Source organism: Molothrus aeneus, chromosome 2, assembly GCF_037042795.1.
Source record: "Molothrus aeneus isolate 106 chromosome 2, BPBGC_Maene_1.0, whole genome shotgun sequence".
In the NCBI taxonomy this organism is placed as follows: Eukaryota; Metazoa; Chordata; class Aves; order Passeriformes; family Icteridae; genus Molothrus; species Molothrus aeneus.
This window is the reverse complement of record NC_089647.1, coordinates 78,540,982-78,554,543: the sequence shown is the minus strand read 5'-3', so window position 1 is coordinate 78,554,543 and position 13,562 is coordinate 78,540,982. Positions and strand designations below refer to the sequence as shown.

Below are 13,562 nucleotides of genomic sequence, written 5' to 3'. Positions count from 1 at the left end.
CTGGCAGATGAAGCTGGAGACCAGATGCTTTGCAAGAAAAAAGGAAGTATAAAGCAAATCACTGCCCCTTGCCCTCTGAATTAATGGCAATCAAAATCTCTGATTAGCTCTGCTATCCCCTTGCCCAAGGAAATAGAGCCTAAATTGTGCACAGTTTCCAGTGCTATTTCAGGTAGGGAGAAATACTTCTATGGTTCTTCTCTGTTTGTTAAATTTTGTTTGATTGGAAGCCACTTTACTAGAAAGTAGGTTTTGAGCCTAAGTGCAAAAAAATTTTTTTTTGCTTCTAATTATTCATCTGATCACTTCTTTAATGGAGCATTTGATTTATTTCAAAGTCATCTCTGCTTTTTATATGTAAATCACGAGTTCGAGAGTGTGCTAATTAAATTATGCAAGGAAAATGCAAGGAAAAACTGTTCTAATCAAAAGGTGGAAATTCTATTAGAATGTTTGATATTTATTTATATAGGCTTCCAAAGGAGGTAGAAGTTGACAGTCTGAACTACACTGTACACCATGTTCCCAAGACAAATGCAGTACATCCAGTAACTAAGAAGATTAATGTACTCTGTGAAGCAAGGCATTGCAATCAGAAACCAATAATCAATACAAATGACCCGTATGACCCAGGAAAATATTTTCATTAATTCCTGGTTAATTGGAGTTGTCTTAATTCCTTAATTGCAGAAACCAATGGTAGATACAAATGGCCAGTCTGACCCAGGAAAATATTTTCATTAATTCTGCACAGAGTTGTCTTAATTGCCTAAAGCACACATTTGGCAGTTTTTAGTTCAGAAGGGAAGTTATGAAAAGCTGAAGTATTCTAATTTTTTTAATGCTGATCAAGTACTTCTCTAAGTTTTAAACAGCTCAACAATACCAAAGCTGTGAAAAAGCACTGAAATTTAGCTCAGCCATCCAAAGAATTTCGAAGCACACCTGTTATAATAATCATTGTACTAAGATAAAAAGCTGGAATAAGTACCAAGAGAATATAAGGAGGTCTAGCTGTATATAAAACTTTTCCATGAAGGAAAGTTTTATCTTAGTGTGCTTTCAATGATAGCAGGAAGAAAATGCACTGAAAAATTTGTTTCCTTCCATGAATAATTGCGTTTTTAGAATCTCATTTTCCAGGTTCTCATGCTGTATGGAAACGCTGATAGCAGGTTGTCCAACGACAGAACTAGATGCTTCCACATGTATGTTTTGAAGTTAGAAAAGCAGTTTACATGGACATATTTTTACTGTTTCCATGTCAGAAAAGCAAAAGCTTCCTTTCAGAATTTGAATTTAATTTTGTTTCACCGTCACTTCCTCAAAATAAAGAAAATTGTTTCCCATCTCTCTTTCTTTTCTTTTCTTGTTCTTTTCTGTTAAATTGTTGCAGTTAGTGCTTTCTCAGTAGTTGGGAATTTAAAATAGTGCTTCATCATTGTACAAGAGGTTGCAGGCAAATAGAAATTCAATCTCTACTTATCATGAAATGCTCTCTATGTTGTTTTTTCATGAGGCCAAAAGAAAAGATATGCTTTAAAGTCTTCCTAACAGCAGGTTTTACATTTTCAGTCATCCAACACATTTTGAGTTCTGTAAGCTCTCTCCTGCCTCCTGTCACTTTACACTATCAGCAGAGCACCCACGTAAGTCATCCATGAGATGAACCCTGTTGTGAGAGCTGGGTTACAGCACATGTGGCCAGCACTGAGCCTTGTCCCCTGCAGAGCATCTGCAGAGTCAGGAGGTACCAACTCTGATATGAGCAGCTCATTCATTGGAGCTGGCACAGCCACGAGGCCACTCTGAAACAGATTCTGCACTGAATTCCTGACCATGTGGTTTAAACTGTGAGGGGACAAAAAAGGGAAGGGCAGGTAGTGTATTTCACCACTCTCCAACATGGCTGCACCTGTCTTGGTACACGGGTAATTTCCTAAAAATAATATAAAGAATTCTGAAGGATTTCACAATGATCCTAAGTACTAATTGAAGAATGAGGTGCAATGCTTACATTATGGTCTTCTGCTCTTTCAGCTCATGAGTTAATCATTATAATAACAGCAACCTTTTCCTTCACATTTATAAAACAGCTAGTAAATCTACAGTACTGCAATAACATAAAAATAAAAATTATTCTAATTAATTGAGAAATAAAAGGCCAAAGGAAACAGAGGCAGTAAAAATGGCTGATTCACACCTGGTTAATAAATGACATTTCAGAGACATGATTCTTGAATTGATATGTAAGTGAAAGAGTAAGTAGTCTATTGAAGCAATTTCAGGGATGCCTTCCAGGTGAAATCTTCAAAGGCATATAATTCAAGGAACAAGTGTTAATTGAAATTTGTTGGAAGTGAAGTTCCTAGAGATCTAAAATATAAAAGTTACAGAAATTTTGAAGGCATTGAAAAAAATTACAGCACAGATAGGGTCCAGATTCTTTCCAGCACCACTCACCCTCCCTGAAATCCAGGGAAAAGTTGAAGCCCCTGTAATAATCAATTACATGTCAAAATTATGTTTAGTGTGCATCTGAAGGAGTGAGAAATATATCATGTATCACAGCTCATAAATGGCACAGCTTCTAAATAGTAGCAAATAGATTTAGTATTAGAGATGGAGCTATTTTGCTGCAGAGTAAGCCAAACATGATTACTTCTTTTATTTTTCTTTTGTAGTCAACATATTTTCAAAATATAAATATGAAAACATGGGAAATGTTAGCATTGTTGACATGCATAAAATAGAATATTATATCTAGAGGATTCAGCAACAGTATGTAAACATAGATAATGTTATAATGCAGATAGTGAATCAGCTGGAGTTTTCAGAGAAGAAATTAGAAAATACAGATAAAAAATGTCAAGTGCATCCATTATTAGGTGATTGACTCAGGACAGCATCAGCAATTGGCTATAAATTTGGCCTGCCCTAAAAGTGTCTATTTATATAAATGTATATATGTGCATACATATATTTTTTATATAATTATGCATTTATGTGGTTGTTATCCATAATGTGAGGAGTTGGGAATGTGTCTATTACCTCTTCCTGTACCTGAGGTTCACAGACTGGCTAAGGTTGGAAGGCACCACAGTGGGACTTGTGGTCCAAATCCCTGCTTAAGCAGAATCACACTAGAGCACATTGCACAGGATTGCATCCAGAGGATTCTTGAATATCTCCAGTGAGGGAGATTCCACAACCTCTCTGAGCAGCCTGTTTCAGTCAGTGGTCACCCAAACAGGTTAAATGCATTAAAGTTAACACATAAAATGCATCAAGGTTAAATGGCTTTTAATACATATAAAATGCACTAAAGTTAAATGCATTTAGAGTTGTGATTTTAAACTAGTTCAGTTTTTTTTATTGTCAGAAGAAAAGAACTTTTGCTCTTTCTCTTTGCAAATACTCTGGGACTAGGGAGCATATTAATCCCCATAGGACAGGGGTGTGATTAATCACACCTTTGTAAAGTAGAGAGTGGATGTCCACCCTACAGCTTTGATGAAGTCACTAGATATAAAACAAAAATTAATTTGGCCTATTTGATTGCACATTTTAGACACTAATTATTTTTACTCATATTTTCTGAATTGATCTGTATTGCTATATTTAGGAAAAAAGAATAAAACTTCATATTATTTGGGTTATGTTTTGCATTTCATACTATGTAGCTTTAGAGAAAATTACTGCTGAGGTGATGATATACTTATTAACAGTTCTAAAAATCTTACAGGTAGGTAACAATTTTTATGCATTGTTGTTATCGTGAACAATTTAAGTAGTATTTTTAGATTTCTTTTATGTTGCAGCAGCTGCTCTCAATTTCTCTAAGTCAGATTGCTGTTGCTGAAAGGCTGCTTGCTTCCTCTCTCTCTTCTTGCAAAAGAAAATGACATACTGTGTTAGCTGATTTATAAATTGGTGGGGAGGAGGGTCGTTTCATTTCAAAGAAGCCATTATTTCATGTATTTTTAGGGCAGAAGAGTCACCACTTTCTTTTTGACTGTTCTGTTAGAAGTTTGTGGGAGGAGAAAAGTGGCTGCTGTTCTAAGAGGCGTACAGAAATGTATCTATGCTACTGCTTTATTCTGTTGTTGCAGGATGTGAATTAACAGGATGCAGCTAGTCTGAAAGAGGCATATGCAACACATTCTTTAGTCCTACAGCAGAAATAGAAATTTGGCTTTCAAATCTGGGATGTAAGGGGGAAAAAAGTATCTAATTTCTCACAGAAACTTTAGCCTTAAAGGCTTGGTTACTTAAAAAAGTCTAAGATAAGAGTTTTTCATTTCTCTTCATTAGGCTTTCTATCATTATTTCCATTTGTTTACTTCCTAAGTGTGTATTTTCTCATTCTTGCTGTCTTATTGGCTTTACTTTGTTCCTTTGATCAGAATTCAGTTTGCCTTTTTTAAAGTAGCTTTTAATTTTCAAATCAAAATTAGCTATGCTAAAAGGCAGGAGAGTCTGTGTAAATATGGCAAATTAATGACTCACCTGTATTTTCAAATATTACAAAGACATTTAGATTATTGGAAGATCTTAACTACTTCTGATTTCTTTATGATTTTAGCTATGCCATGACATCTGAAAATTACATTTGTTGCCTTACAACCTTATTGTGGTAGCATAGAATCTTATGCTTACTGATTGGAGAACATATTTGCATGTCTTGAAACATTATCATTATTCAGTAGTCACCCATTTCCAGCTTGTTTTGAGGCTGCATGGTAGGAGACCCTGTGAAAACACAGATACAGTGGCTACCTTGAGCTTTGTACCCTAATCAGATGCAGTAGAAGGTAGAAAGAGAAGCACAGCAAAGTGAATTTGTAGAATATTTTATTAGCCAGGACAGTTCACTGTCTATAGTGCTCTTTCTGCCAGGCCAGTGTCAACTCTGCTGCAGCCAGAAAACATTTATAGAAAAGTTTCCAAATGCATATTCTAAAACTGCAAGAGTTACGATATTTGTGTTTTGGGGACCATTTCCCTTCCTTGACTATCACCATACCACCTAAATTATTTCCTGCAGCTGATAACAAAGGTTCTCTGTGCTAAGGTGATCTGACAGTAACATAGAGTTTCTAAGCAGATTTTTCATTGGACTGTGGATCTTAAAGGGTCTTTACATTTCATCTCTACTACATCACTACACTAAGAACCTCTTCTCTACATCATAAAAATGTTAAAGCAAGTCTGTAGACAAAATTGCTGAAGAACCACCCTGCTCTCATAGCACTGGGACAATTGGTCTGTACTGTAAAGCCAAGACTGCCCCCTTGACATCACCAAACTTCTGAGTTGTGGCTTCTGACTTATTTCCTTTGCAGTATCTAAAAGCAACTTCTTCCAGCATCTTTTAAACTCATCCTTCACCTTGTTACTTAATGAGGTTGCATTATTTGAATTCATCCCTGCATTGAAGTTCCTCTCAAATACAGTAGATGTTTTCTCAGATTTACAAGGTTTTTTAATGTCCCACACTGATATATAACTGCATCAATATAAGGTTTTAAAAAACTTGTTCCCATAACATTTCTGGTTAATGCTTAATAATTTTCCAAAATGTTCAGATTGCAGAGCATGGGAATAATTGCTAAATTCTCCTCACAAGCATATCTTTGTCAGGCAGTCATAAAGTAAGTTGAAAGCAAAATGGTTTATAGAAAATTAGTTACTTAGCTTGTAAAATGCTCTACAATGTCCTGAAAACAAAAGAGAAAATTTTCTGCAATTTCACAATTTTGTACTTGCTCAGATGGCCATTAACCAACAAGATGAAAATCAAATTTATCCTATTCACGCTATGAATTATATGTGATTAGCAGTGTATAGAATGTGATTTTCTAAAGCTTCTTTCATATTCAAGGTATCTTCAAGCACTTTGCAAAAAAAAAAAGACTAAATAAACACCATAAGTATACTAAACATGTATAGGACAAAAAAGCTTGCCCTTTTCTTTAGGCCAGGATTGAATCTTTGCTTAGTGACTCTTAGAAATCTTGTGTCATAGAGTCCTAAAGTCAAGGGGATTTTGCTATTTCTAGTCTTCTACATTATTTCTGAAGCTTTTGATGTGTCCTGATTTCAACATTTAATCAAGAATGACTGGCAATCATGTTCTTTTCTTAGTGGTATAAATTCTTTGCATACACCTTAAACTGACTCTGCTCTATAAAATCCATAATACCTTTATATGTATTTAGGAGTCATGGGCCAACCTCTGAAATGTCTAGAAAGAATGAGAATTGACTTGTAATACTTTCATTTTGCTATTATTTGACCTAGTGTTTTCCAAGCTGCTATAATGAACTTGAGTCATGCTTTGTTAGCTCTTCTGAGCAAGTTTTCTGTATTCTGTGATGCCCACATGACTCCAGCTAACTGGGCTTTATGAAGTGAATGGGTACCATAAGCTTGGCAGTTCTGTTCCAGAAAGCATCTCCACACATCACGGTGATTCTGTGCATGGAAATAAGCTGGGACTTGCATTTGCCTTCATGCCACTGCAGTGATAGGATCTAGGCTCCAACAGGCCCATAAGTAAATAAGGCTGGATTAGCACAAATGTAAGCTTTAAAGAATCAAAGTCTATTCTAAGTACCAGAAAGTATGGTCTTCCAGTAGGTGTGTATAGACAGGAGTACAGGATACATACAGCACTATTAAAATTATAGGTGTAAACTTAACCACAGTGATCATGTAGCCAGTACAAGGTCTTTAAACAGGTATAGCTGGAAGCTTGGCTGGAATTTTTTAGCAGAATCTAGCTTCCTTGTGCAAATAGCAAAAACCAATGAAGGCTAAAAGGGAGTAAGAAGCTTGCCAGAGCTATTCCATTATAATACAGAGGAGGAGATACTATTGGTTTATGAAGTATTAAAGTATATCTAAAATATAAAGAAATACAGATACAATTGTGTTTTTACCATTGATGAATGCACAATTCAAGAGTATCAAAATCTGAAAAAAAGCTTACCCATATAGTGATTATCAAAGCCTTTTAGTTAAATGATGTTTACACTGTTCATTAATTGGTTTGGTACTTTCAAGAGCTACCCTGCTAGTTTGACAATTATGCAGTCAAAGCTTTTCAAACACTAAATAGCCAAAATAAGCAAAGCTTTTCTGCATATCAGATCCTCATCATGTCTTGCTCAGTACTAATAAGTTTGATGGCTTTTTAGGTAATTTTTTTTTTCTTCAAGACTATTTGTCAGGGTTTTTTATTTTCTTAGATCACCACTGCTGTTAGTATTATCAGATGAAGTCTAAATTTCTGTAGGTCTAAACTGAAACCATTGAGTTCTTTGAAGACACCTCTTTCAAGGTTTCACATGATGATATTAAACATTATCAGCTGGGTCAGTTTTCAGTTAGTAATATCAGGGCCCATGGGTTCTTTCATTATTAAGTCTGTCATACCATACAAGTTTGCAACATTTATCGTCTTGCTTAGTAAGATCTACTGTGGACGTGAAAAAAAATTGCTATATGAAGGATGGTGATACAGAGACCTGACCTGATGTACATATCAAGCCCCCAAAAGGAATCTAGCATTAGGAAAAGGTAGTTTTATATTCAATATTCCAGTTTGCTTAGTGACTGCATTTCACATGGACCACTGCTTTCCTGAGCCAGCATCTGTGGTCCTGGCTGTACAAAGTGGCAGCTGCTGTGGATGTTCTCCAGGGCAGTGAGCTGGCAAAGGCAAATTTATGTCACTCATCCTTCCTCTGCCATGCAGGAGCGTGGGAGGAATATTAAAGCAATGTACCCCATTCTGATACTACTGGAGTGACAAAAGACTGCTTTAGGCCACGCATTGTAATGCTCTGTAAGACTAAGTGAGCCAGGTAGTCTCTACCTGTCAGCAATTGCAGTGTCATTACTTGATTTTTTTGGGTGAATCCAGGATATTTAATACAGTTTTTCATTCAGAGTTCCTCAGCTGCACCAAGCATGTCCCTAGTGTTAAATAAATGAGTAGTATTTTAGAAGTGGTTTTTGCATTCATGAAATTCCCATCTGAGCACAAACAAATCCATAGCTCCTTTGCGTATTTCCAAACAATGAAAGAATTTGGATGATTAACAAAGTTTGTTATGTACTGGTTTTTATAGCCACTGCATCTCTAAAGCACTGTGCCATACAGGTTCTTCAGTGTCCTGGACACTGAGAATTAGCATCCTGCATGAAGTCAGATGCCAGCATTATAGGTAATTCATAGTAAATGTAAGAAATTCATCACTGTTGTAGTTGATTGATGACAGCAGCAGGGCATTTCACTTGAGACTTCTTCAACACAGCTAATCTTACATCCAGTTTAATATTAGATACAATTTACCATGTATCTGGCTGACAGCAACATCAGAACATTTCTTTCATCTCATTCCTACACTGCTTAAGAAACACACATCGAAGGGCTAAAAAAAGGTCAGTAAATTAAACAAGAACAAAAATTGGCATTATGTCTTCTCTTTCAAGTTTGCATGGAGAATTTTCCATGCCTGTGTGCTCTGAAAAGGGCTGTAATCCAAATGATACACTGCTGATCTGATGATCCAGAATGACTTTCAAGGCTTGGGCAAGAGCTGTGGACTAAATTCAGCTTTTATTTAGGCCTCATTCCAAATACAGAAATACATAAAGAGACAGTGGATTCTCATGGTCGAACATAGCAGCAGAGGTGTATCTGAAGTGTTTTAAGGGTGCAAACACAAATTAAAATTCTGTGATGTAGAAAGAACAAACTAAGGCAGATTAGAGTAGGGGGAAAGCTGGGCACGGTAGGTGTGTGGGTTAGAGCACTGTGATTGATCTCCTAAAGATGCAGCAAGCTGTGTGAGATGCCAGCAGGAAAGCTGCTTATCGTGCACAGCATTCGTGACAAGTGAGCAGCTAGAGTCTGACATGACGTAGGAAAAAAACAAGAAACACAGATACCAATCTGGCCCCTATGAACTGGCTTGTCCTGGGATTTAAAAATAATGATTTTTTTTTTTTTTTTAATCTCCTCAGCATAGCATTCTTGCTCTGTGTGTGGTGGAGGTATTTGTTCAGATGCCTTCACCTTGCTGGCTCTGTGTGCTCTCTGTCTCTCTGCAAGCACCTAGGTGCTTTTATTGTTCCTCACCACAGCTATCTCTTAATTTGTTGCCTCAGCCAGCTGTTCCTGCCTTTACATTGCCTGTGCCTGGCTTGAGTCCTGTCTGAGCCTCCTTCCTTATTATCTTAATGTTGAATCATCTTATGCCAGTGTAATACTTCCTATTACCTAAATAGTTTACTTTCTGTTTAATTGGGAAGGCAACCTTGACAACAAGCTTTATTGAATCTTACTGAAAAATAAAAGGTGCTGCAGAGAGTCCAGAGAAGGGCAAGAACCCTGGTGAATGGGCTGGAGCACAAGTCCTATGAGGAGGGAGGGAGCTGAGGATGTTCAGCCTGGAAAACAGGAGGCTCAGGGAGGACCTTATTCCTCTCTATAACTATATGTAATGAGATTTTAGTAAGGTGGTGGTCAGTCTTTTCTCCATGTTACAAGTGACAGGATGAAAGGAAATGACTTCAAGTTGCACCATGGGAGGTTTACATTAGCTATTAGAAGAAATTTCTTAATGGAAAGGGCTGTCAAACATTGGAATAGACTGCTCAGGGAAGTGGTGGAGTCACCATCCCTGGAATTTTTAAAGCACATGTGGCTATGTCACTTGAGGACATGGAAGATCACAAAGTGTGCGTGTATGTACATGCATATGAAGACAATTTATGCATTTTTATTTTTCCTGTATTACCATTTTGCTTCCCTGTGAAGGGAGATAAAAGTGGCTTTTGCAGCCTCACTTGCTAGTTTCTTTTAGCAAGTACTTTCACAATTGAGACAGAATACTTCATTATTATGATGGAAATTTTGACACCATTAAAAATACAGTGTAAAATATGCGGAGAGACTAACTATCTGGTTAGAATTTGTGTGAAATGGAAATGTAAAGGGTAGAATGACACCTGTTTTGAATCATATCACTGAAAAAAAATGCATGATTGATGCCAGCAGCCCTACCTTTCATTATTGTATTCTTATAGCTTGCCTTGTGGATTAAAAATAAAAGCAAGACCTTATTTAGCCACTATTTTGGTGACTTACCTGTGCTTTAGGTATTATTAACCTCTGCTTGTTCTGTAAATTTCTAAATGTAAAGCTTCTCTCCTGAACCTCCCTTTCTAGAATAGAAAATACAACCATTTTATGTCACTAGGGTCAAAAGGAAGCCAGCTTGTATAAGAAAGGTTTTGCTTCTGTCTGCAATGCTATCTGTAATTCACACAAAAAATTGAGATATTAAGAGACAAGAGGCAATTCTATCAGTTTGTATGCTTGTAAATATGTGCTTAGTCTCCATTCAGCTTTTTAAACAAGCTATCTTAAACTCCAGTGGAATTCAAGAGGGGATGAATTCATCAATAGACAGGCACAAGGCTTTGCTAAAAGCTGAACAAGTACTAGTCCTTGCAGCCTCCCATACATCCTAAATTATGTTCTAGTTTCTTCAAAAAAGAAGCACACAACAATCCTGTATAAGAGTAGCTGGGTTAAGACTGGGTTTCAGGCAGGATTTCACATAAAATGTTAATGCTGACTATTCATGAATATAACAATCTCAGCTCATTAAAGACTGAGACAGTGTTTTACAACTCTATATATGAATATCCTAATGTGTTAATATATCTTATGAATGTAAAGATGTGTGTTTCTTAAATTTTGCATCCTTCTGAAGTAGACGATCTTTGAGATTCCTTTCAACCTAAACTGTTCCATGATTCTATGAGTTTCACATTCACAAGCCTCAGTTCTCCTGGGGCAGTGTAACTACTCTGCTAGAAGGACAATACAGCAGAAAACAGTCCAGCTTTCTGCATTGCAGGGGTGGTAACTTCCTAAAATGTGTACTGATGAGATCAGGTGTTCTGGAGGCTTATCATACTAGCCAGGAAGGAGAAATTGGTCAGGTTGTGAAATTCAGGAGCAGTCTTTTTTGCAATGACCATGAGAATGTGGAGTTCAGGAACCTTCAAAGAAGGAACAAGGCCAAAAGATAGGACCACAACCCTGGTGTTCAGATTTTTCATGTTCAGGTGTCTGCTTAGAAGAATCCCATAGGACACAGTCATAGATATTATAGGTTCCGGAAGAATTGGTTGATTTTCAAGGATCTTCCTCCTTCAAGTTAAAAAATGGTCTCCTTCCAAGTGCAGGAAATCAAACAAACAAGACAGGAGGTCCACATAATTGAACCAGTAGCTCTGGACAAAACTCAGAATTGAAAAGGAAGCATACAAGAGATGGAATCAGGGCCAAGTGGCCCAGGAGAACTACAAATACCCTGTCTGAGAGTGGAGTTACAGGATTGAATCTGCCATGACATGGAAGGCAACAAGAAAGGCTTCTACATATAAGAGAAGCAAAAGGAAAACTAGAAAAATGTGAGCCTGCTGTTGAAAGAATTAGGAGACCTTGCAAGGCAAGGCAGTGGCATAGAAATGGTTGAGGCCTTTTTCACCCATCTTGATAGGTACGACTGACCTTCAGGAATCTCAAGCCCCTGAGTTTTGGGAGAAAGTCTGGAGCCATGAGGAACAGCTGAACAAAACAAAAGACTCTTCCACTGTGAAGGTGGTCAGTGGAACAGATTGCACAGATGGGTTGCAGAGCCTTCATCCTGCAAGATACTCAAACTCTAACTGAACAAAGTTCTGGAATACCTGTTCTAGCTGACTGTGCTTAAGCAGGCAGCACCAGACTAGATCTCAAGAAGTCCCTTCCAACATAAATAATTATGTGATTATGTGTACATAAACCAGTACCTTTTTAAGGAAAAGAGGAAAGGAGGCAGAGTTCTTCTAAATTTTTAGTTCTCTTATTCCTGAGATTTTGTTAGGCACTTCTATGTATAAACTTAGGAACAAATAAAAATGGCCTTTTCCACAGTAGGTACAACTTACACACAAACACAAGGAACCATAAGGGTACATAACTTACTCGTATTGAAAACCTGAACTGTATTATTTGTGGAAATGTGTAAAACAATATCAATATTAGTCACCATTCATTCAAATATTTTTTACATTTTTTAATGTAAAATAACAGTACGTTCTGTTTTGAACAGAACAGTATGTTTAATAACAGTACATTCTGTGTTTGACTCTAGCTTTTACTGTGGCTGACCCAGTGCGGGAAGTGGTTAGGCTTTTAGGGTAAATCATAAGTTCATGGTCTTTGTGATGAGTGCTTAGAAGTTACTTCTTTGAACTTCTGCATATCAGTGATGTTTTAGCATCTCACAGATGTAAACTCCTGGACACCGCTCTGTGCCTCTCTTTCTCTCTTCTCTCCTGTGTGGCTGCAGCAGCAGTGACGCAAAGCATTAAGTACACAGATATGTGAATTATCTGTGAGTACTTCATAGCTCATAGGCTCAGATGTGTATATCTACTGTATATAGATGTGTTTTATTCATTTAGGCACTAGTTTGACATCAGGTGAATCCCATAAAACATGTTTCTTGAGCAAAAGCAGTGCATAAGATAGACATTGTTGTAACTTTTTCCTGAACAATAAGTCATTGTGATTTACATTAATAAATCATAATGCAGGAGTATTGAACAAGGCCAAATGACTAGATAGATGTGCTCTTTATGCTTTAGAACATACTAAAGTAATGGATATCATATTAAATTATAAACCTTCAGTAAGAAGTCAATTGGCAAAGAGAAATTAAAAAGTACCAAAAAATCTCAAAACCTACACATGTGAACCATTTGAAGCAATATATTCAAACATATTTTAAAGCTTAAAACATGAAAATCATATAAAGAAGCTTTAGAATAACATATTATTATACTGACTATGCTTTGACAATCTAATATAACTTTAAAATGCACATGGTTTGACTCCTTTTGATGATAACATTTATTTTTTCTTTTGTAGAAAATGATGAGGTCATCTGTGTTTCATATGTTCATACTAAGTATGGTTGCTGTCGATGTGATTGTTGCTGCTAGCAACTACTATAAAGGAGAAAATTTCAAGAGACAATATGATGAATTTTACCTTGCTGAGGTGGGTATGGTAAAACGACTATCTGGGTAATTTTCAAGATAAGCTAAAGTAAAAAATGTGATTGTCAAGAACATTTTAGTGTGTATTTTTTTATTCCCTCAAGCATTCCAAGAATACTTTGCTCACTTTTTCAACTTCCTCTGTCTGACAGTGGCTGACAGCCCTATCTTACAACCTTTTGAAAGGTAATTTCCTCAAACAAAATGTTAGTGGTAGTGAGCTGAGGCTTAAGGGTAACATCTGCAGGCAATGCATGGCTGCTGAGTTCCTATCTTTTTCTAGCAGGAGTGTAACATTCAGAAGAATGTAACTTTAAAAAGATCACAAAGCATTGTATTTAAAAATATAATATAGAACTTCTTCCTAAATAATCTTTATTTATATAAAGATTATATACTTAGCTGCCAGAAGGTCCCTTAGCATAACC

The 13,562-nt window shown here is 36.6% G+C and overlaps 1 protein-coding gene across 1 annotated transcript in view; it reads left to right on the top strand.

Moving 5' to 3' along the window:
• NALCN (sodium leak channel, non-selective) overlaps positions 1–13,562 on the top strand; it is a 227,383-nt gene that overhangs the window by 103,403 nt on the left and 110,418 nt on the right. Inside the window, exon 11 of the mRNA XM_066545152.1 lies at positions 13,004–13,135. Coding sequence (XP_066401249.1) covers positions 13,004–13,135 — 132 coding nt within the window. The remainder of the gene's footprint in view (positions 1–13,003; positions 13,136–13,562) is intronic.